Raw genomic sequence first — 25,329 nt, forward strand, 5'->3', positions numbered from 1 at the left:
GCCGAGCGGCCCCGCCCACCAAAGCGGAGGCCGAGGGCCCCGCCCACCAAATCGGAGGCCGAGGGTCCCCGCCCACCAAATCGGAGGCCGAGGGTCCCCGCCCACCAAATCGGAGGCTGAGGGTCCCCGCCCACCAAATCGGAGGCCGAGGGTCCCCGCCCACCAAATCGGAGGCCGAGGGGCCCCGCCCACCAAATCGAAAGCCGAGGGGCCCCGCCCACCAAAACGGAGGCCGAGGGTCCCCGCACACCAAATCGGAGGCAGAGGGACCCCGCCCACCAAATCGGAGGCCGAGGGGCCCCGCCCACCAAAGCGGAGGCCGAGGGTCCCCGACCACCAAATCGGAGGCCGAGGGTCCCTGCCCACCAAATCGGAGGCCGAGGGTCCCCGCCCACCAAATCGGAAGCCGAGGGTCCCCGCCCACCAAGTCGGAGGCCAAGAGTCCCCGCCCACCAAATCGGAGGCCGAGGGGCCCCGCCAACCAAATCGGAGGCCGAGGGGCCCCGCCAACCAAATCGGAGGCCGAGGAGCCCCGCCCACCAAATCGAAGGCCGAGCGGCCCCGCCCACCAAAGCGGAGGCCGAGGGCCCCCGCCCACCACATCGGAGGCCGAGGGGCCCCGCCAACCAAATCGGAGGCCGAGGAGCCCCGCCCACCAAATCGAAGGCCGAGCGGCCCCGCCCACCAAAGCGGAGGCCGAGGGGCCCCGCCCACCACATCGGAGGCCGAGGGGCCCCGCCCACCACATCGGAGGCCGAGGGTCCCCGCCCACCAAATCGGAGGCCGAGGGTCCCCGCCCACCAAATCGGAGGCCGAGGGTCCCCGCCCACCAAATTGGAGGCCGAGAGTCCCCGCCCACCAAATCGGAGGCTGAGGGGCCCCGCCTACCAAATTGGAGGCCGAGGGTCCCCGCCCACCAAATTGGAGGCCGAGGGTCCCCGCCCACCAAATCGGAGGCCGAGGGTCCCCACCCACCAAATTGGAGGCCGAGGGTCCCCGCCCACCAAATCGGAGGCCGAGGGTCCCCGCCCACCAAATCGGAGGCCGAGGGTCCCCACCATCCAAATCGGAGGCCGAGGGTCCCCGCCCACCAAATCGGAGGCCGAGGGTCCCCACCCACCAAATTGGAGGCCGAGGGGCCCCGCCCACCAAATCGGATGCCGTGGGTCCCCGCCCACCAAATCGGAGGCCGAGGGGCCCCGCCAACCAAATCGGAGGCCGAGGGGCCACGCCCACCAAATCGGAGGCCGAGGGTCCCCGTCCACCAAATCGGAGTCCGAGAGTCCCCGCCCACCAAGTCGGAGGATAAGGGGCACCGCCAACCAAATCGGAGGCCGAGGGGCCCCGCCAACCAAATCGGAGGCCGAGGAGCCCCGCCCAACAAATCGAAGGCCGAGCGGCCCCGCCCACCAAAGCGGAGGCTGAGGGGCCCGGCCCCGCCCACCAAAGCGGAGGCCGAGGGGCCCCGACCACCACATCGGAGGCCGAGGGGCCCCGCCCACCAAATCGGAGGCTGAGGGGCCCCGCCCACCAAATCGGAGGCCGAGGGTCTCCGCCCACCAAATCGGAGGCCGAGGGTCCCCGCCCACCAAATCGGAGGCCGAGGGTCCCCGCCCACCAAATTGGAGGCCGAGGGTCCCCGCCCACCAAATCGGAGGACGAGGGTCCCCGCCCACCAAATCGGAGGCCGAGGGTCCCCGCCCACCAAATCGGAGGCCGAGGGTCCCCGCCCACCAAATCAGAGGTCGAGGGTCCCCGCCCACCAAATCGGAGGCCGAGGGTCCCCGCCCACCAAATCGAAGGCCGAGGGGCCCCGCCCACCACATCGGAGGCCGATGGGCCCCGCCCACCAAATCGGAGGCCGAGGGTCCCCGCCCACCAAATCGGAGGCCGAGGGTCCCCGCCCACCAAATCGGAGGCCGAGGGTGCCCGCCCACCAAATCGGAGGCCGAGGGTCCACACCACCCTAATCGGAGGCCGAGGGGCCCCGCCCACCAAATCGAAGGCCGAGGGGCCCCGCCCACCAAAGCGGAGGCCGAGGGTCCCCGCACACCAAATCGGAGGCCGAGGGACCCCGCCCACCAAATCGGAGGTCGAGGGGCCCCGCCTACCAAATCGGAGGCCGAGGGTCCCCGCCCACCAAATCGGAGGCCGAGGGTCCCCGCCCACCAAATCGGAGGCCGAGGGGCCCCACCCACCAAATCGGAGGCCGAGGGGCCCCGCCCACCACATCGGAGGCCGATGGGCCCCGCCCACCAAATCGGAGGCCGAGGGTCCCCGCCCACCAAATCGGAGGCCGAGGGTCCCCGCCCACCAAATCGGAGGCAGAGGGACCCCGACCACCAAATCGGAGGCCAAGGGTCCCCACCCACCAAATTGGAGGCCGAGGGTCCCCGCCCACCAAATCGGAGGCCGAGGGTCCCCGCCCACCAAATCGAAGGCCGAGGGGCCCCACCAACCAAATCGGAGGCCGAGGGGCCCCGCCCACCAAATCGGAGGCCGAGGGTCCCTGCCCACCAAATCGGAGGCTGAGGGTCCCCGCCCACCAAATCGGAGGATAAGAGGCCCCACCAACCAAATCGGAGGCCGAGGAGCCCCGCCCATCAAATCGAAGGCCGAGCGGCCCCGCACACCAAAGCGGAGGCAGAGGGACCCCGCCCACCAAATCGGAGGCTGTGGGGCCCCGCCAACCAAATCGGAGGCCGAGGGTCCCCGCCCACCAAATTATTCTTACATTTGAATAAATAAAGTATATATGGATTCTAGACTCCCGATTCTTTAGAATCGGGCTGCCATCTAGTACATAAAAAACTGATAGAATCTAGTATTGCTGTAATTGCACTGACCAGAAGAATATAGACATCTAATCACTGCAAATAAAAACAATTAGCTAAATAACATTGTGGCAGAAAAAAATTGAAATGTTTCATTTTCACATAAATTTATTCCAGCCAAATTTGTGCTTCAGAAATAAAATTGCGCTCTTTCCTTTCCAAAACATGCTGTGCGCCCAAACATTAGCTTTGGACCACATATCGTGCATAACTGTTTGTGAGAAATGACTTAACAAATTATGCCGTCCATCTTCTCTTCTTCTATTACCTCTTGTGAAAATTACAAACTTGGGGCTAAAACAATATTTTACTGGGAAAAAAAATAATTTTTCATTTTTTCATTCCATTTTAAATTAATTCCTGTGTAGCATCTGAAGGGTTAACAAAGTTCCTCAAAGCATCTTAGAATAATTAGAAAAGCCGTTCAAACTCACGTAAAAAAAAGGATTTGTAAATTTCACTGAAGAAAAACAAAAATTGCTGCTAAATTTTAACCCTCCTAACATCGCAGTAAAATAAAGGAATGTATGAAAAACAATAATGACGTAAAGTATGCGTATGGGGAATGTTATTTATTACCTATTATATACAGTATGTGGTAGGACTAACTGGTTTAGGGCTCGTACAGACAACTGTATTTTCAGGCCGAGTGTGATCCAACAAAACATTGGACCGGACTCAGACCAATGTTATTCTATAGAACCGTGCACATGTCTGATTTTTTCCTCTAACAGAGGATATTTGGGTCACCTGTCTATGGGTATGTGTCCACTTCAGGAAACGCTGCATTTTTGACGCAGCGCTGAGCCGCAGCGTCAAAAACGCAGCGTCCAGATGTTGCAGCATAGTGGAGGGGATTTAATGAAATCCCGTCTCCACTGTGCAGTAAAAAACGCATGCGTTTTTCCCGCAAAAACGCACATGCGTTGCGTTTTTTCAGAATGCAGCATGTTGCTACAATGAGCAAAACACGCAGGAACACCGCAGGTGACCTGCCAGTGACCTCAGGTGCATTTTTGGTCAGGATTTTACCTGCATAAAATCCTGACCAAAGCCTGAAGCAAACCTGACCGTGGACACATACCCTATGGGTCCGTGGAAACCATCGGACTGCACATGGATGTCATCTGAGTCCAGTCCAAATTTTATGGACTGACAGAATTGAGAAGATGAAGACATTTTTTTTCCATCTTCTCCTCATCTGAGAAAATTAGATCACGCTCTGATCAGACTATGATTAGGATAATCAGCTGGATACTTTCAGATGAGAGAAAATATGGTGGTGCGACCCTATCCTCAAGGATCTAAGCATTCAAAAATTTGAAAATTGCTAATATTCGTTATTTGTGTCAAATTCCAGATATTTTCACCCAAAAAATTGCAAAACATGTCGACCTAATTTACCGCTAAAGTAAAGAGCAAAGTGCCATGCGAAGAAAAAAATAAAAACAATCTCAGAATGACTGAGCTATGAAGACGCGTTCCTGAGTCATCACCTCAGAAAGTCACACTGGTCAGATTTGAAAATGGTGTCTGGAATTAAGGTCAGAATTGGCCCCATCACTAAGTAGTTAATGTTTTTAATTTAATTTATGCCTGGAGCCAGACAACTTGTCAGACAGCAGGTGATGCAGGAGGAGATAAGAGAGGACATGAAAACCAGGTGTGAGTGTGGTGGCATGGCCGATCACACTTGTGTGAATGTGGCCATAGTTGTCAGATCCAGAGAACTTTGTCAGGTTTTGCTGACAATTTCATGTCCATGAGCTGAGATAATTCCCTCAATTCTTCACCCTCGCTCACATCTGTCTACAAAGCAATTGCTCCAATTTTCATCCAGACGAGTGTCATACGAGTACAATGTGATTTTTCTCAGATAACATCCATCCGTATGACATGCGCAAGCAATTCGTTTTTTCCTCACACCCATTAACTTACATTGGTGAGTCTCGTCCTATACACACGGCCACTCACAGAATGCTGCCATTTTTTTCTCATCCAGATCCATCTGAGGAAAAAACTTACAGATGAGCACTGACTCCGTGAATAACATTGGTGTGAGTGCAATGCAATATTTTTCTCTCATTGCACTCGCCAATTTTATACGCAGGTGGGAGCGAGGCCTCACTCATTGGTTTTGCAATAGCCATCATCATTGATATCTGTACGGCACCGCTCTCCTTTCTTCCCCCTGCATGTTAGGGCTCATTCAGACGTCCATGTTTTTCATGTATGAGAAAAGCGGTTCTGGTTTATCAGTGATTTTGTTCAGTATTTCATTAGATTTTCATCCAAATGTCATCACAATATGGTCCGAGGTTTTATCAGCTTTTGCCAGATGAGAAAATAAACCTATCTAGCAAAGCATGAGAAAACAGACAGCACTTGGATGGCATTCGACCGACCCGTAGATTTGCATTGACGATTTTGATCAAACACGTGAATCAATGTCATATAAGTCTTTGTGATTTTGTGTGGAGCACTCGGTCCGTGAGAAAATCGGACATGTGAACAACCCCATAGAGAACCACGGGAACGAGTGCTATCTGCTAAACACACAGATAGAACCTGTATGTGAAAAATACGTCTCAATGAGCCCTTAAAAAGTAACAGACAATAATAAGTGGACTTGTATTTCAGCTAAACCAGTGTTTCCCAAACTCCGTCCTCACGGCCCCCAACACATCATGTTTTCAGGACTTCCTTAGTATTGCTCAGGTGAGAGACCCTGTGGCATTTTCTGATGCCTTAATAGTAATTCCATCACCTGTGCTATACTCGGGAAGGTCTGAAAACATGCCGTGTTGGGGGTGGTGTTGAGGGAGCGTTCTCCGATAAGGTGTTATCAGAGCACACTCGGGTGCTAACAGAGTATCTTCAGAGTACTCGAATACTATGTTCGAGTCACCTCAGCTGTTAGACAGCAGCAGCACATGCAGGGATTGCCTGTTTGTTAGACAATGTGCTGAGGCTGTCTAACAGCCGCGGTGACTCAAACATAGTATTCGAGTACGCCGAAGATACTCTGTTAGCACCCAAGTGTGCTCGGATAACACCTTATCTGCCCGCTCCTCACTAGACTTAAGGTACCGTCACATTAAGTGACGCTGCAGCGATATCGACAACGATGCCGATCGCTGCAGCGTCGCTGTGTGGTCGCTGGAGAGCTGTCACACAGACAGCTCTCCAGCGACCAACGATGCCGAAGTCCCCGGGTAACCAGGGTAAACATCGGGTTACTAAGCGCAGGGCCGTGCTTAGTAACCCGATGTTTACCCTGGTTACCAGTGTAAATGTAAAAAAAAACAAACACTACATACTTACATTGCCGTGTCTGTCGCGTCCCTCGCCTTCAGCTTCCCTGCACTGTGTAAGCGCCGGCCCTAAGCACAGCGGTGACGTCACCGCTGTGCTTTGCTTTACGGCCGGCACTGACACATTCAGTGCAGGAAGCTCTGAGCAGCAGCGCGGACGCCGGGGGACGTGACAGACATCAGAGGGTGAGTATGTAGTATTTTTTTTTTTACTTTTACAATGGTAACCAGGGTAAATATCGGGTTACTAAGCGCGGCCCTGCGCTTAGTAACCCGATGTTTACCCTGGTTACCATTGTAAAACAATGCTGGCATCGTTGCTTTTGCTGTCAAACACGACGATACACGCCGATCTGACGACCAAATAAAGTTCTGGACTTTCAGCAACGACCAGCGATATCACAGCAGGATCCAGATCGTTGCTGCCTGTCAAACACAACGATATCGCTATCCAGGACGCTGCAACGTCACGGATCGCTATCGTTATCGTTGCAAAGTCGTTTAGTTTGAAGGTACCTTTAGGGGCCACGAGGTCTGGAGTTTGGAAAACACTGAGCTATACCGTCTGACAGCTCAGATATTTCTGTAGCCAGCTCCATGCAATCCAGACATGTTCAGTTCTTGTTTTACCATCTTTTATTTCTGCCAGTCAATTTACGTCTAGTTACTATTGGTACAACTAAAATGACTGCTAATAACCAAAATGACTCTGTCTACAATTCTTTAACTCATCAGTTCCCTTTCAATTGTGGGGCTTTAGCAATAAAATATCTTGAGATCCATTTACCCAAGGATCTCTCAAACTTTCTGCTCCTTCACCTAAAAAAAGGCCTAAGGGCAACTTTACAATGTTTGGGCATATGGCCATCTTTAAAATGAACATTTTGTCCTGGATTCTATTTTTATTTCAAGCCGTTCCTATTCTTATTCCATGGCTATTCTTCCATGTCCTCACTACTAAAAATGTTGCTGTGGGAAATGTTGGTGTGGATTGGGAAACTGGGTTCTTTCACACCCGCGGGCGTTAGTCAGACGTCCATGTTGCACATACATGTTGTGTCCATTTTTTTCACAGATAGAATATGTATACATTATCATTCATGGGTCTGATCACATGTCCAGGTTTTTTCACGGACAGAGTGTCCATACAAAACTCGTGGAGATATGTCGGTCTTTTTCCGATATCACAGATGAAAAGTGGCAATACAAGTCTATGGGTGAAAGCCACATATGGCACACGGATGGCATCAGTGTACAGTCCGTATGTCTTAAGTATTTAACTTTGCAAAGTATAGGAGAAGCTTTATCATTTACTCATGTATTCATCCATCCGTGAAAAACATTACTGACACTATCTAAGGGTATGTGCACACGCTGCTGATTACTCTGTGGATTTTTCAGACTGATTTTTGTAATTCCCCGGTTAAACCGCACTGCGTATTTCCTGCGGAATTACCGCAGATTTGCCACGATTTTTTGGTGGATTTTGCGTGGATTCCACCTGTGGTTTTACACCTGCGGATTCCTATTATGGAGCAGGTGTAAACCGCTGTGGATCCGCAGCAAAATCCGCAACGTGTGCACATACCCTTAAGTGAAGGGGGTCTTATGAGCCAGAATGGATCTTCTTTTGATCCTCGTCAGTCCATGCACTGTTGTCCTGGCAGTGGCTTCATCAGACAACTAGAGTAACAAAGCAAAATGAAAGGCGCACTAGATATATTCTGATTTAGCAATGTAATGATTGATGGGGAGAATATTTTGTTTACTTTATGCAACTCTCTATACAACCGTAATAAAGGTTGTGCAATGCATCATGTAATATCATTGAGGAAATCATATTACAATCTAGATTGTGCTATTTTTTCACATTAAAATGACAGACGCCTTGGAAAAGTTAACAAACTGCAATAAAATTGAAGGAGGAATGTTGGGTACCAACAGCATTCGTCATTCAACAGATCCAGAACTGCTCTATGGTTTCCATTCATATCCCAGGGCAGTGGATATTATGATCAATATTATGTATTATACAATATATTTTAGTTTATAATATTTTCATTGTCTTACAGGACTAAATCTATATAAAAAGAGGCAGAGAAAGATAAAAGATGGGCAGAAAATGACAAATTATTCTGCAATATGGCCCCCTTCACATGTCCATATAAAACCGGTACCAGAAAAAATAATACTGGCATCATCAGTATTTTGGATCAGATTGCCATCAGTGTTTTTTTGGTTTGGCAATAGAAAAAGAAATTACAAAGCTTCTCCTATACTTTGCATTGTTAAACACGTGCGGCACACAGATGACACAAGGAAGCCATCCGTGTGGGAAGCCATCCGTGTGCTCTGTGCTACTGGTAAAAACACAGACATGTGCACAGCACCATAGATTACAAAGGGTATGTGTGGCATCCATGAAAAAAAATGGATGCCACACATACTGCAGACGTGGGCATGTTTGCATGTTTTGTAATGTTTCCCTAATAAAATGTATACTAGTTAACTTCATTCACCTGTTACTCCTTTTCCTCCTATTCACAAGTATTTTTTTGGAGTCGGTGTTTTCCCCTATAGGGCGGGTCACTATTCGTGTCACCACCCTGGCATCTAGTATACAGCTGGGAGTTCTGCTTTCATGTTTGCACTATGTAGTAGACCACCTCTGAGTGTCGGCTTCCAGCAGGCATACACTCTTGACAGAGGCATAGCTAGGGTTTTGGTTGGGGGGCGAAGCTTCTGAGTGGGCCCCTAACCAGGTAACCTTAATTATAACTGGGTGACGCGCTCTAATAGTGGAGGAGAACCTCAGCACATGACCGGGCTATTATTGAAGATAATCTCTATATAAAGACCCACATGGATATTACCGCCATATGGTCAGTGGTAGATACCTGCCCTACAGAACATGTAAGAGATCATAGCACAGTTACAGATAATGTCTTACCGCTGATGTCATTTATGATGGAATCATTCACTTTTCACGTCTTTTCCATCTGGCCCAGACCAACATGACAACTTCTTCCAGCCAGGACTCATCTGCAGAGGTTACAACAAAGACACGTTTCACTTCTCATATTCCAGACTCATCACCATCTACACTGTGTTCCAAATTATTATGCAAATTGGATTTAAGTGTCATAAAGATTTAATTGTTTTGTTTTCAAATAAACTCGTGGATGGTATTGTATCTCAGGGCTCAATGGATCACTGAAATCAATCTTAAACACATGTGATAATTGGTTTTCCAGGTGACTCTAATTAAAGGAAAACTACTTAAAAATGATGTTCCACATTATTAAGCAGGTCACAGTTTTAAAGTAACATGGGAAAGAAAAAGGATCTCTCTGCTGCTGAAAAGCATCAAATAGTGCAATGCCTTGGTGAAGGGATGACAACATTAGAAATTTTCCAAAAACTTAAGCGTGATCATCGTACTGTTAAGAGATTTGTGGCTGAATCTGAGCACAAATGTGTTTGTGCTGATAAAGGCATAATGAGGAAGATTTCTGCCAGGCAAGTTCATCGGATTAAGAGAGCAGCTGCTAAAAAGCCATTACAAAGCAGCAAACAGATATTTTAAGCTGCTGGTGCCTCTGGATTCCCTCAAACCTCAAGGTGTAGGCTCCTTCAAAGGCTTGCTGTGGTGCATAAACCTACTATTCGGCCACCCTTAAACACTGTTCACAAGCAGAAATGGTTGTATTGGGCCCACACATACATGAAGACTAATTTCCAAACAGTCTTTTTTACTGATAAGTGTTGAGCAACCCTGGATGGTCCAGATGGATGGAGTAGTGGATGGTTGGTGGATGGCCACCATTTCCCAACAAGGCTGCAACGTCAGCGAGGAGGTGGAGGAGTCATGTTTTGGGCCAGAATCATGGGAAACAGCTGGTAAAGCCCTTTAAGGTTCCTGAAGGTGTGAAAATGACCTCTGCAAAGTATATAGAGTTTCTGACTAACAACTTTCTTCTATGGTCTAAAAAGCAGAAACGTGCCTTCAGGAGCAAAATCATCTTCATGCTGTCAATGCCCCATCTCATGCTGCAAAGAATCCCTCTGAGTCATTGGCTGCTATGGGCATAAAAGGAGATAAACTCATGGTGCGGCCACCATCTTCCCCTGACCTCAACCCTATAGGGAACCTTTAGAGGATCATCAAGCAAAAGATCTACGAGGGTGGGAGGCAGTTCACATCCAAACAGCAGCTCTGGGAGGCTATTGCAACTTCATGCAATGAAATACAAGCAGAAACTCTCCAAAAACTCACAAGTTCAATGGATGCAAGAATTGTGAAGGTGACATCAAAGAAGGGTCCTATGTTAACATGTAACTTGGCCTGTTGGGATGTTTTGGCGTTAAATAACTTTTTTGTTCAGTGAATGTGACCTCCTAATGCTGCAAATTCCACAAATGAGCAATTTCAGTTCTTTAAAACATGTCAAATGTTTAGAAATTCTACTGTGCATAATAATTTGGAACAGTGCATTTTGAGTTTTTATTCATTTTGGAGATTATACTGTTATCATTGGGAGGTTTCTTCAATAAAATTCCATGTATAATCTAACGGGTGATGACTTTTATTAGACTGACTGTCATTTGCACCAACCATTTAGGAAAATCTGATAAAAATGTAATTTGCATAATAATTTGGAACATAGTGTATTCCCAACCTGCACAAACTCCTCATCCTGCTGTTACTCCAATACTGAGCCGCTGCTGCCGTATGTGTCCCTATTACTGCCCCTGATATCCCAATACTGAGCCGCTGCTGCCGCATGTGTCCCTATTACTGCACCTGATACCCGAATACTGAGCCGCTGCTGCCATATGTGTCCCTATTACTGCACCTGATATTCCAATACTGAGCCGCTGCTGCCGTATGTGTCCCTAGTACTGCCCCTGATATCCCAATACTGAGCCGCTACTGCCGTATGTGTCCCTATTACTGCACCTGATACTCCAATACTGAGCCGCTGCTGCCGTATGTGTCCCTAGTACTGCCCCTGATATCCCAATACTGAGCCGCTACTGCCGTATGTGTCCCTATTACTGCACCTGATACCCCAATACTCTGCCGCTACTGCCGTATGTGTCCCTATTACTGCACCTGATAACCCAATACTGAGCCGCTGCTGCCGTATGTGTCCCTATTACTGCACCTGATACCCCAATATTGAGCCGCTGCTGCCATATGTGTCCCTATTACTGCACCTGATACCCCGATACTGAGCCGCTGCTGCCGTATGTGTCCCTATTACTGCACCTGATACCCCAATACTGAGCCGCTGCTGGCATATGTGTCCCTATTACTGCACCTGATACCCCGATACTGAGCCGCTGCTGCCGTATGTGTCCCTATTACTGCACCTGATACCCCAATACTGAGCCGCTGCTGGCATATGTGTCCCTATTACTGCACCTGCTGTGTGGTTCTCTGTACCCTCTAAAGTAATGCCGGGTGCAAGTGCCCTAGAAAACAGTGCCCACATTTTGCCCGCTAGAAAGTAATATTGCCCTGTGTGCCCCTTTGATAGTCACAGTAACCTGAGTTCCCCTATAACAATAAGTGCCCACTTTACATTTAATAATGTCCTGAGTCTCCCCCCTGTACAGCTCCCCTATACACAGTATAATGCCCCCTAACTGTATAGTAGCACCCACACAGTATACTGACCCCTTATTAGCCTCCAAACTGTTTGATGGCTCCAACACTGTATGATGGCCCCCTCACTGTAATACCCACACTGTATGATGCCCCTTCACTGTAATCCCCACACTGTATGATAGCCCCATAGATAACCTCCATATAGTATAATGTGCCAGATAGTCCTCAATATAGTACAAGGCAGCACCCCCATAGGCAGACCCTGTAGTATAAGGCAGCACCCCATAGGCAGACCGTGTAGTATAAGACAGCACCCCTATTGACAGACCCTGTAGTATAAGACAGTACCCCATAGGCAGACACTGTAGTATATGGCCCCATAGATAACCTCCATATAGTATAATGTGCCAGATAGTCCTCAAAATAGTACAAGGCAGCACCCACATAGGCAGACCCTGTAGTATAAGACAGTACCCCTATAGGCAGACCCTGTAGTATAAAGCAGCACCCCCATTGGCAGACCCTGTAGTATTACACAGCACCCCTATCGGCAGGCCCTGTAGTGTAAGACAGTACCCCATAGGCAGACCCTGTAGTATAAGGCAGCACTCCATAGGCAGACCCCGTAGTATAAGGCAGCACCCCATAGGCAGACCATGTAGTATTAAGCAGCACCCCCATAGGCAGACCCTGTAGTATTAAGCAGCACCCTCATAGGCAGATCCTGTAGTATAAGGCAGCCCACCATAGGCAGATCCTGTATATAAGGCAGCACCCCCATAGGCAGATCCTGTATATAAGGCAGCACCCCCCCATAGGCAGATCCTGTATATAAGGCAGCACCCCCATAGGCAGATCCTGTATATAAGGCAGCACTCCCCATAGGCAGATTCTGTATATAAGGCAGCACCCCCCAATAGGCAGATCCTGTATATAAGGCAGCACCCCCCCAATAGGTAGATCCTGTATATAAGGCAGCACCCCCCAATAGGCAGATCCTGTATATAAGGCAGCACCCCCCAATAGGCAGATGCTGTATATAAGGCAGCACCCCCCCATAGCCAGATCCTATATATAAGGCAGCACCCCCCAATTGGCAGATCCTGTATTTAAAGCAGCACCCCCCCAATAGGCAGATCCTGTATATAAGGCAGCACCCCCCAATAGGCAGATCCTGCATATAAGGCAGCACCCCCCATAGGCAGATCCTGTATATAAGGCTGCACCCCCCAATAGGCAGATCCTGTATGTAAGGCAGCCCCCCCATAGGCAGATCCTGTATATAAGGCAGCACCCCCAATAGGCAGATCCTGTATATAAGGCAGCACCCCCCCAATAGGCAGATCCTATATATAAGGCAGCACCCTCAATAGGCAGATCCTGTATGTAAGGCAGCACCCCCATAGGCAGATCCTGTATATAAGGCAGCACCCCCCATAGGCAGATCCTATATATAAGGCAGCACCCCCAAAGGCAGATCCTATATATAAGACAGCACCCCCCCATAGGCAGATCCTATATATAAGGCAGCACCCCCATAGGCAGATCCTGTATATAAGGCAGCACCCCCCAATAGGCAGATGCTGTATATAAGGCAGCACCCCCCCATAGCCAGATCCTATATATAAGACAGCACCCCCCCATAGGCAGATCCTGTATATAAGGCAGCACCACCATAGGCAGATCCTATAATTAAACAATAAATACTCACCTCTCTTCCTCCTTGTTCCAGCGGCGCTCCCTGCTCCAGCTCATCTACTGACAGTGGTTGCCAGGCGGTGACGTCATCGTGCCTGCTGTCAGTGTGGGGGATGATTGGAGAAGGAGCGCAGTGCTCCTTCCCTCATCAATGCAGTGAGCTGCATCTGCTAGATGCCGATACAGCTCACCTTGCAATAATGGGCGGGGGGCCCACTGCTGGCACCGGGCCCCCCACCTGCTCAGGGGCCCCATAGCGGCAGAGCAGGGAGATTGATTCTCACTGCTCTGCCGCAGAATGTAACTGTAGCGTAGCTCTGGGTGGGCCCCCTCAGAGTGCAGGGCCTGGGGTGATGGCCCCCTCTGCCCCCCCCGGTAGCTATGCTACTGACTCTCGAAAATGATGCATGTCAGAGTGCACGTTTGTTCTGCCGTCACCATTACAGTCTGTGGCCCTGTTAGGGCAATGTCCAACCCGCTTTGCACCCATGGGGCCACTGAATGGTGCAGAAATGCAATGTGAAAGCACCCTTTGGCTGTGCTCACATAGCTTGTCGTCCTATGGTCAGTGGCTTTTGGGGCTTATGTCTGAAGCGGTATTTGTGTGTATGTGCTGACGGGACCATTGATTATATGATGCAGACAGTCACAATGTGCTCATCGTTTGGCGTGGGCAGCACCATGTTGTCGGCTATTAGTGTTGAGCATTCCGATACTGCAAGTATCGGGTATCGGCCGATACTTGCTGTATCGGAATTTCCGATACCGAGATCCGATATTTTTGTGATATCGGGTATCGGGTATCGCAACAACATTAATGTAATAATGTGTAAAAAAGAGAATTAAAATAAAAAATATCGCTATACTCACCTGTCCGACGCAGCCTGGACCTCAGCGAGGGAACCGGCAGCGTTGTTTGTTTAAATTTCGCGCTTTTACTTGGTTACGTGAAGTCCCGGCTTGTGATTGGTCAGGGCGGCCATGTTGCCGGGACGCGGACCAATCACAGCAAGCCATGACGAAATTACGTCACGGCTTGCTGTGATTGGTCCGCGTCCCGGCAACATGGCCGCCATTAACCAATCACAAGCCGTGACGTCACGGGAGGCTGGACATGCGCGTATTTTGAAAAGCGCGCGTGTCCAGCCTCCAGTGACGTCCCGGCAACATGGCCGCCATTAACCAATCACAAGCCGGGACGTCACGGGAGGCTGGACATGCGCGTATTTTGAAAAGCGCGCGTGTCCAGCCTCCAGTGACGTCCCGGCAACATGGCCGCCATTAACCAATCACAAGCCGTGACGTCACGGGAGGCTGGACATGCGCGTATTTTGAAAAGCGCGCGTGTCCAGCCTCCAGTGACGTCCCGGCAACATGGCCGCCATTAACCAATCACAAGCCGTGACGTCACGGGAGGCTGGACATGCGCGTATTTTGAAAAGCGCGCGTGTCCAGCCTCCAGTGACGTCCCGGCAACATGGCCGCCATTAACCAATCACAAGCCGTGACGTCACGGGAGGCTGGACATGCGCGTATTTTGAAAAGCGCGCGTGTCCAGCCTCCAGTGACGTCCCGGCAACATGGCCGCCATTAACCAATCACAAGCCGGGACGTCACGGGAGGCTGGACATGCGCGTATTTTGAAAAGCGCGCGTGTCCAGCCTCCCGTGACGTCACGGCTTGTGATTGGTTAATGGCGGCCATGTTGCCGGGACGCGGACCAATCACAGCAAGCCGTGACGTAATTTCGTCACGGCTTGCTGTGATTGGTCCGCGTCCCGGCAACATGGCGCCGTGACCAATCATAAGCCGGGACGTCACTGGAGGCTGGACACGCGCGCTTTTCAAAATACGCGCATGTCCAGCCTCCCGTGACGTCACGGCTTGTGATTGGTTAATGGCGGCCATGTTGCCGGGACTCGGACCAATCACAGCAAGCCGTGACGTAATTTCGTCACGGCTTGCTGTGATTGGTCCGCGTCCCGGCAACATGGCCGCCCTGACCAATCACAAGCCGGGACCTCACGTAACCAAGTAAAAGCGCGAATTTTAAACAAACAACGCTGCCGGTTCCCTCGCTGAGGTCCCGGCTGCGTCGGAGAGGTGAGTATAGCGATATTTTTTATTTTAATTCTTTCTTTTACACATTAATATGGTTCCCAGGGCCTGAAGGAGAGTTTCCTCTCCTTCAGACCCTGGGAACCATCAGGAATACCGTCCGATACCTGAGTCCCATTGACTTGTATTGGTATCGGGTATCGGTATCGGATTGGATCCGATACTTTGCCGGTATCGGCCGATACTTTCCGATACCGATACTTTCAAGTATCGGACGGTATCGCTCAACACTATCGGCTATACATATTCCAGTCTCCTACAGGGATATAAGACTGAAAATTACACCCAACAGAACACACTGTGGCTCCGCATGCATCATTACAGCACAACGCCTGAATCCAGTTCTGTGGGCTTCACACATAAGCCCCGACGTAGGCACTGAGCGTGTATGGAAACGCTATGTGAACATGGCCCTAATGACATTGTACTGATAGGCAGATGGGTAATGGACGGGGGAAGCCACTTACAGGCATTTTTTATACAGGAATTAAGACAAATAAAGTGATTTGTAAAGTTCATAACTTTTTATATTGGACACAATTATATAAAAATAACACTTTAGTGATTGTTTCCTTGTATAAGTGTACACTACATAGCAGAATTGTCATTTACATTTCATGTAATCAAGGTTTGTCCGATGATAAGATCCAGCGATTTATTCTCTACGCGTTTCGAAGTTGAGCTTCTTCCCCAGAAGACCCTCAGTAATAAGAACCTCTCGTTAGTACAACTCCGAAACACCTCGAGTATATCCAATAAATATGGATCTCATCATTACTGGTCCCGTCTCTGGAGATATCACTCCATCAGCAGCGCGGACTATCACCCTCATTCTCCTACCCATTGGCGCTGCAGCAGCTGAGTCACCCTGATTCCTCCTCACAGGTGAGCAGATCCTCAGCACATCCCATCCTTCATTCCTCCCTTGGATAAGACCCTCTTAGTGTCCCCCTATTCCTCTATGGAAGAGAAGGAGAAATGATGACATAGATAAAGAAGAGGGAGGGAGATTAATAGGTCATAGGAGAGAAAATATTAAATAATAAATAGAAATGGGAGAAATTATAACAAAGAGAAGGGGAATGATTATAAATCACACTGGAAGTGGTGGGTATATGGGTATGGGGGGCAGAGATGGGGACCTGCATAGATAAAGGGGATATTACATTGCTGCAGGCTGGGCAGGCAGGATCAGAGAGGCGCACAGGTGTATAATGTGTATTGGTCCAGACACCTCGGCCTGAATCCACATAGCGGAGTGGACTGGGCAGATAGATCAGTCTCCTGTCAGCCCCCGCCGCCAGTGTCAGCCGTCCCTGCAGTGGGAATCATGGCAGGAGCAAAACCATTCCGAAATCCGCGTCCCTGCTCGGCCAGGGATGAGACTGTCACTGCTCAGAGCGCGCCCCCTACAGGCCGAACGCCTCATTACGGCATGTGAGCCTGGCTCTCCTGCTCTGTACGCACCGGCGGCAACTGGCACTCCAATGAAAAATGGGAAAAAAAAAGAAAAACAATAGATCGAAGGTTTTATCATAGTGCTGAAATGTAGAAATGCTCATTGCAATAATGACATTATCAGAGGGTGCCCTCATCACAGCCGATGATATTTTTTAATAACAACACGGAAACATTCTATAAAGCAGCATGTATTGCTGGTGGTAAACTAACACTATTAGTGCAGATTTCATATGGCTGAAAATACTGACCAACTCCTAAATCTTTATCAGCTGTCACTCCAGTAACTGCAGTGCATAATGTGTGGTGTGTGTGTGTGTGTGTGTGTGTGGGGGGGGGGGGGGGGGGTTGCGTGTGTGTGTATGTGTATGCATGTGTGTATGTGTGTGTGTGTATGTGTATACATGTGTGTGTGTGTATGTATGTGTATGGTGTATGTGTGTGCGAATGTGTCTGTATGTGTATATGTGTGCTTGTGTGAGTGTGTGTATGTGTATACATGTGTATATGTGTGTGTGTGTATGTGTATATGTGTGTGTGTGTATGTATGTGTATGGTGTGTGTGAATGTGTCTGTATGTGTATATGTGTGCTTGTGTGAGTGTGTGTGTATGTGTATACATGTGTGTGTGTATGTGTGTGTGTGTATGTGTGTGTGTGTGTATGTGTGTGTGTGTGTATGTGTGTGTGTGTGTATGTGTGCTTGTGTGAGTGTGTGTGTATGTGCGGGTAAAGGCTCATTTCCACTTGCGAGAGAAAAAACGGTCAGTAATCTGGACCAAAAAAAAGGGATGAAAAGTATGCGATTGTCATGTGAGTTCAATGCGATTTTTTAATTGCACCATCCGTATGACATCCGTATGCAATCCGTTTTTTTTCTCAGCAACTATTTCTATACAGTCATTTACAGGACCATTTACAGTGTTCTATGCCACAGAATGGTAAGGTATCCGTAAAAAACGGACGTCATATGCATGGTGCGAGTGCTGTGCGATTTTTTCCCGCACCCATTGACTTGCATTGGCGAGTCTCGTCCGAGAATCGCAGCAATACGCAGCATGCTGCGATTTTTTTCTCAGTCCGATTTCGGCTGAGAAAAAAATCGCAAATGAAGACACCTATTGAATAGCATTGGTACGAGTGCAATCTGATATTTTATCGGATTGCACTCGTCCGTTTTCCTCGCAAGTGGAAATGAGCCCTAAGTGTGTGTACGGCTACGGTCACACTGTCAGTATGTGGTCAGTATCTTACATCAGTATTTGTAAACCAAAACCAGGAGTGGAACAACCAGAGGGGAACGCTATAATAGAAACACGTCACCAAGTCTGTATTTTTGACCCACTTCTGGTTTTGGCTTACAAATACTGAGCACATACTGATAGAGTGACCGTAGCCTAAGTGTATGTGTGTATGTACAGTACAAGTATGTGTAAGTGTGTGAGTGTATGTGTGTATGTACAGTACATGTATGTGTAAGTGTGTGAGTGTATGTGTGTATGTACAGTACATGTGTAAGTGTGTGAGTGTATGTACAGTACAAGTATGTGTAAGTGTGTGAGTGTATGTGTGTATGTACAGTACATGTGTAAGTGTGTGAGTGTATGTACAGTACATGTATGTGTAAGTGTGTAAGTGTATGTGTGTATGTACAGTACATGTGTAAGTGTGTGAGTGTATGTACAGTACAAGTATGTGTAAGTGTGTGAGTGTATGTGTGTATGTACAGTACATGTATGTGTAAGTGTGTGAGTGTATGTGTGTATGTACAGTACATGTGTAAGTGTGTGAGTGTATGTACAGTACAAGTATGTGTAAGTGTGTGAGTGTATGTGTGTATGTACAGTACATGTATGTGTAAGTGTGTGAGTGTATGTACAGTACATGTATGTGTAAGTGTGTGAGTGTATGTGTGTATGTACAGTACATGTGTAAGTGTGTGAGTGTATGTACAGTATATGTATGTGTAAGTGTGTGAGTGTATGTGTGTATGTACAGTATATGTATGTGTAAGTGTGTGAGTGTATGTGTGTATGTACAGTATATGTATGTGTAAGTGTGTGAGTGTATGTGTGTATGTACAGTATATGTATGTGTAAGTGTGTGAGTGTATGTACAGTATATGTATGTGTGAGTGTATGTGTGTATGTACAGTACATGTATGTGTAAGTGTGTGAGTGTATGTATCAATTTCCTTAGATGTTCCTGTTACTATTGGCTCTAGTAATCATAATCACACCGTACATAAGTACATGAGGACACTGTGTGTATATATAGTCCTCATGCATGCTGTGATTATGAGAGCCCGGACATATTCCTAAACATTGTCCCGCTGTGCTCTGTTGTCCAGTATCTTCATTACATTACAGTCCTAGCTAACAGTGTTAGTTTATAAGCAAAAAATATATAAAAGCTTGTCCACAAATAGCTTTGATTCTAGTAAATACAGTAAGGTCCAATAGAGCGGTAGAAAAACTAAGCGAACTCCTGATATTATGTATTAGAGGCAGTAGTAAGTTGGTGCCAGGCAGGGAAGAGGTTAACGCTTGTCCCATGGGGGGGGGGGGGGGGGGGGGGGCACTGGTGGCCGACCCTGATAACACAGGCTGGCTATTGTGGGGCCATAGGGCACAGTGATAACATCTCACACGTGTACTGCGGGCTCCATGGCACTGATCAGCTATGAGGCTTATCATCTGATAAAGAAATGAAAACTGAAATAAAAGCCACCAAAGAAGACTGATGTCCAGTACTGAGACCGCCGGCGGTCCTCATTGTGTGCAGATTGGGGGCCATGAGCCTACAGAATCTACATAGGACAATAAGATAAGGGTAACTCAGGTGTGTGCAGAGCTGTATACATAGAGTACACTGCTCCCTATAGGGTTAACTCGGGTGCGCGCAGAGCTGTATATATAGTGTACACTGCTCCCTATGAGGCAGAATAATGCGGATTATAGGTTTATTATCATAGACACCACTATTAATATTGATATCATTGATGCTCACATTACATCCCTGTAATTCATCTGGACGAAATGTAAGAAAGAGCAGCTAATAGAATGTTATATATAAAGTCATGAAAATGAGAAATATTAAAAGGCAAATAAATCGCAGCCCGGATTCCGACTTCTTCACATACAGTAGATGGGCAATGATCTATAAGGTAAGAGAGATAAAATACAGTAAATGTCATAAACTGGAGCTGATCCCGCAGGTGTCATCACTTTATTCGTTGTGTCTGGAGGAATTTAAAAAAAAAATGTATGTAAGGGATGAGATTACTAATATTTTGTATAGCTGGTAAGATATGGATAATAATAATAGTAGTAGTAATAATAATAATCACACAAATATTAATACTGATAATTCAGATAATTGTAATCATATTAATACTGTTAATACTATTAATCATAATTTTAATAAATATACTAACAATAAATAATAACACTGATAATAAATAAACCAATAATAATAAGAATACAGATAAATCTACACTAATAATACTAATATCAATACGAATAATAACGCAGATCATTATAAATCCACTAATAACAAGAACACTGCTATTATTAGTGTCATTATTATTACTGATCTGCACGCTGTAATGGATCCCTTTCTCGGTGTAATGTTTGCCATGATCCAGTGTTCTGCAGCTCAGCGCCCCACGCTGCATGTCCGTGTACCTCCTCATCAGCCCCTCTCTACAGCGCCCGTCTCTACAGCCCCCCCTATAGCGCCCGTCTCTACAGCGCCCCCCTATAGCGCCCGTCTCTACAGCGCCCCCCTATAGCGCCCGTCTGTAGCCGATCGTTCCTCCTGTGCTCCCAGGACCCCTCACGGTCACGTGGTCTTGCATCTTCCCCTACTACATAATATTGTATATCTATAATTGATTTCTATGGTGATGATTCCCTGCAGGATGTAGGATAACCAGTGATCACGGGCACAGCGCCTGAGATGGGGCTGCACCGAGGGTCTGCACTGAGGGTCTGTCCGGGGGGCTGCACTGAGGGTCCGCACTCGCAGACCAGCAGGGCTGCGGCTGTAGGATCAGTGCAGCTTCACAATTCTCCTCTGCACAGGTGGGGGCGGGGCCGGCACTGGGCGTGTCCATACACCTCCTATAAAGGCTGACCCCGCCCATCACACCTTTCTGCCGTGTAGCCCCGCCCCTGGGCGGTGATTGGCCTGCGCTGTGGTTATAGACGCCTGCTTATGCCCTGAGGGCAGACACAAGTCACCAGCAGTAGCAGCAGACACGATCCCTGGACGTCACCGCGGACACTGAGCTCCTCTCCAGACATGAGCAGCCCTGATGGTGGATACGCCAGTGACGACCAGGGAAAGTGCTCCGTGCCAGTCATGATGCCAACCCTGGGCCAGTGCCAGTGGGCACCTGAAACCCTGTCTACTTCCATGGGAGACAACAAGGGCAAAGCCGAAGCCTCCGGCTCCAGGAGTAAAGCCGAAACCCGGATCCGCCGTCCGATGAACGCATTCATGGTGTGGGCGAAGGATGAGCGCAAGAGGCTGGCGCAGCAGAACCCGGACCTGCACAACGCCGAGCTCAGCAAGATGCTAGGTAAGGGGCACACACCGAGGACTGCAGGGGCACACACCGGGGACTGCAGGGGCACACACCGAGGACTTCAGGGGCACACACCGGGGACTGCATGGGCACACACCGGGGACTGCAGGGGCACACACCGAGGACTGCAGGGGCACACACCGGGGACTGCGGGGACACACACCGAGGACTGCAGGGGCACACACCGGGGACTGCAGGGGCACACACCGAGGACTTCAGGGGCACACACCGGGGACTGCATGGGCACACACCGGGGACTGCAGGGGCACACACCGAGGACTGCGGGGGCACACACCGGGGACTGCGGGGACACACACCGGGGACTGCGGGGGCACACACCGGGGACTGCAGGGGCACACACCGGGGACTGCAGGGGCACACACCGGGGACTGCGGGGGAACACGCCGGGGACTGCGGGGACACACACTGGACCGGGCACAGAGACTTCTGTATATGATCTGTGATATATGCCGGCTAATAGAGTTGGAGTGAACGGTCACATTATTTTATATCATAAACTTTCCTATTAATTCCTGGTTATTCTTTCCCGAAGTAACTCATCAGATTGTGCGGGAAACTTCATTAATAAATAAATACATTTTATAATGTTCTATTTCATCTTTATAAACCTATAGCACAAATATATATATATATATATATATATATATATATATATATATATATATATATTAGTATTGGGGATTTGGATCGAGCACTTGATGTACCCTTTTTTCTAATTCCATTGTGTCTTTATTTATTAACATGCACACTTCTACTACTAAACGACGTATTATTATTAGCCTATAGGTTACTGTATTCAGATTTGTTTTGTTAGCCTATGAGTTTTTGGTGATTTTTTTTTTTTTTTCTTTACACTGTATTTTAGAAAAAATGCAAGTAACTATTTAACTTAATGCGGGGGTTCACTTAATAGTACAGGGCTTTGGACATTAAATGAAGGGTTTATTTCAAGTTTTTAGTTTTAAAATGGAAATTTCTTGAATTTTTTTTTTTTGCTATATTAAATGCTAATGAGTTGTTTTCTTTTTATTCCATTTTCTTCGTTTGATTGTGCCAGGATTTTTGTAGGTGAATCTTTGTCTTTTCTTCCAAGCACACATTTTTACTCCTTTTCCTGTGCACTCCTTATATATGTATTTTCCATGCTATTTTCCACTTTGTCTATTTTACTTAATTGATGCAGAAAATCTGCACAATATCTGTGGGGATATTTCTGGCCTTTTTTATGGTTTATACAGCTCATCCCATCAATGAAGGAATTTAGGCAGCAAGGTATAATATTCTGTGACAATAATCAGATCCTAATGTTGTTGCTTTTATCGTTTACAGGGAAGTCCTGGAAATCTCTTGCGCTGGTTGAGAAGCAACCATTTGTGGAGGAAGCGGAGAGACTGAGAGTACAACACATGCAGGATCATCCCAATTATAAGTACAGACCCAGGAGGAGGAAGCAGGTGAAGAGGATGAAGAGGGCAGACAGCAGCTTCATGCAGATGTCCGAGCAGGCTGACCCCACCATGCTGGGCGCTGATGGAAGGATGTGTGTGGACAACTTCAGCCTTGGGTATCCAGAACAGTCCTATCACCCAAGCCAGCTACCCCAGAGTGGTCACCACTACAGAGAGTCTCAAGTCATTGGTGCCCACTATGAGGGCTACAGCTTGCCCACCCCAGAAACCTCACCTCTGGATATCCCTGAGTCTGACCATAGCTTCTTCACTCCTGCCCAAGAAGATTGCCCCATAATGCCATACCCTTACAGCAGCCCATACGCCTCCCACCAGCAGAATCCTGCCTCTGCTATGCTTGGTAGGCATGTTCCACAGCCTGATCAGATGCGGCAAGGGAGCCCTGTGCAGAATATGATGGGGTGCCAGAGCCCACCACAGCTCTACTACAGCCAGATGTACATGCCCAGTGCTGGTAGACATCATTCTGTGCAAGTTGGTCAACCCTCCCCTCCACCAGAGTCTCCACAGATGCCTAGAGGAGAGCCAGTGCTGCAGAATGAAATGTTGAGTGAGGTGGACAGGACTGAATTTGAGCAGTATCTTAGTTATATGGCTAAGCCAGAAGTAGGAGTGCATTACCATGGACATGAGCAGGCTGCAGAAAATGGGCTGATCTCCTCAGTGCTGTCAGATGCCAGCACTGCTGTCTACTACTGCAACTACTCCAGTGTATGAGAGACCTTCCCTGTAGTGTTCTCAGCAACGATTTCCAGATCTTGGGGGATCAGGTTTATTCAAGTCGTTTTCAGACTTACAAGTACAAGACATGTGGGAAGAACTTTAAATAATACATACACTGACTAATTTATGTAAATTATTATATATGAACTGAAATGACGCCCCTTGGATTATGAGACTTACAAGGTCAGGTTACATTTGATCTCTGGTCTTCATACAATGCAATGCAACTCTTTTTTGTATATTAATGATTTTTTTTTTTTTTTAGAAAACTAAAACTTTTTTTAGTGATTTGTATTTTGCAATAAAGATTGAACATGAACCAGAATGTGATGTTGTCCTTGCTTGTGCTTTATTATGTATTAACACGTTAACAATCTATATAATGAGAGGCTTGATAATTTATATTCCTGTGCCACAGCATAAGGTGTTTAGCGCCAATTGCAATTAGCAAACTGTAAATTGAATCTGTAGTTGTATGATTAAAAAAAAAGTAACAGAAGCATTTCAATATTGACAATTTATTAATACAGTAATCAATATGATTTCCTTCAAAATATAAATCTATTATGTTAACTTATTATTAATTATAATTATTAATGTATTATCAAAATATTAAATAATCATAAGATTCTAAAATAAATTCCAGCTTTAAATTATTTTCCTGTTGGCTCTCCTATTGAATATCATAATAAATACGTATAAACCACTATACAGGGTGTGTGTGTGTGTGTGTGTGTGTGTATATATATATATATATATATATATATATATATAATTTTATTATCCTATTCAATGGGAGGGCCAACAAGAAAATAATCTAAAGCTGGAATTTATTTTAGAATCTTATGATTATTTAATATTTTTATTAAAACAATAATAATGAAATAATAGAGTATTTAATATTTATAAGGAAATCATATGTATTATTATAGTATTAATAATATTGTTAATATTGAAATGATTCTGTTTTTGGTAATATTTAGAATTCCTATTAATATTTTCACTCCCCGCATAATATAATATAAATATATATATATATATATATATATATATACTGAAATATTCATCCTATACATATGAATGGCATAACATCTGCAGCAGGTGCATTGATTTTTTTTTTTTTTTTTTTCTTTAGATGATTGGTACATACCAAGAAATTTCAAAAGCAAGCAATAGTGATCTGCACTGATTTTTGTGGTTTTCCTGTTTTTTCTATTCCTTTTTTTAGTGCAGGAACATTGGGATTCTGTGATTAAAATGAGAATTGCAGTTTTTCTGTTTTACTTTTAGATTATCCATAGAACATTGTAGTGAAAAAATGTAGCAAGATATGTACAGTTCAACTGCGGCCTCAAACAAAGTGGGCATAAGTGTTCATGAAAACAAATCCACTTTGAACTAATAAACGCAAGGTATTTTCTGCACAAAATATGAAACTGTAAAAATGTGTGTATTAATTTAGTTAATCATAGTCTTCTCTATATTCTCTT

The 25,329-nt window shown here is 47.1% G+C and overlaps 1 protein-coding gene across 1 annotated transcript; it reads left to right on the forward strand.

The window, feature by feature from the left end:
• The first annotated feature begins 21,272 nt into the window (after positions 1-21,272).
• On the forward strand, positions 21,273-24,100 carry LOC143781245 (transcription factor Sox-17-alpha-like). Its single transcript, XM_077267729.1, has 2 exons — positions 21,273-21,620; positions 22,977-24,100. Exons 1-2 carry the CDS (start codon positions 21,341-21,343, stop codon positions 23,831-23,833), a joined length of 1,137 nt encoding a protein of 378 aa, XP_077123844.1. The 5' UTR covers positions 21,273-21,340; the 3' UTR covers positions 23,834-24,100.
• The last annotated feature ends 1,229 nt before the right edge of the window (positions 24,101-25,329 follow it).

The sequence above is a fragment of the Ranitomeya variabilis genome, chromosome 6, assembly GCF_051348905.1.
Source record: "Ranitomeya variabilis isolate aRanVar5 chromosome 6, aRanVar5.hap1, whole genome shotgun sequence".
Classification (NCBI taxonomy): domain Eukaryota; kingdom Metazoa; phylum Chordata; class Amphibia; order Anura; family Dendrobatidae; genus Ranitomeya; species Ranitomeya variabilis.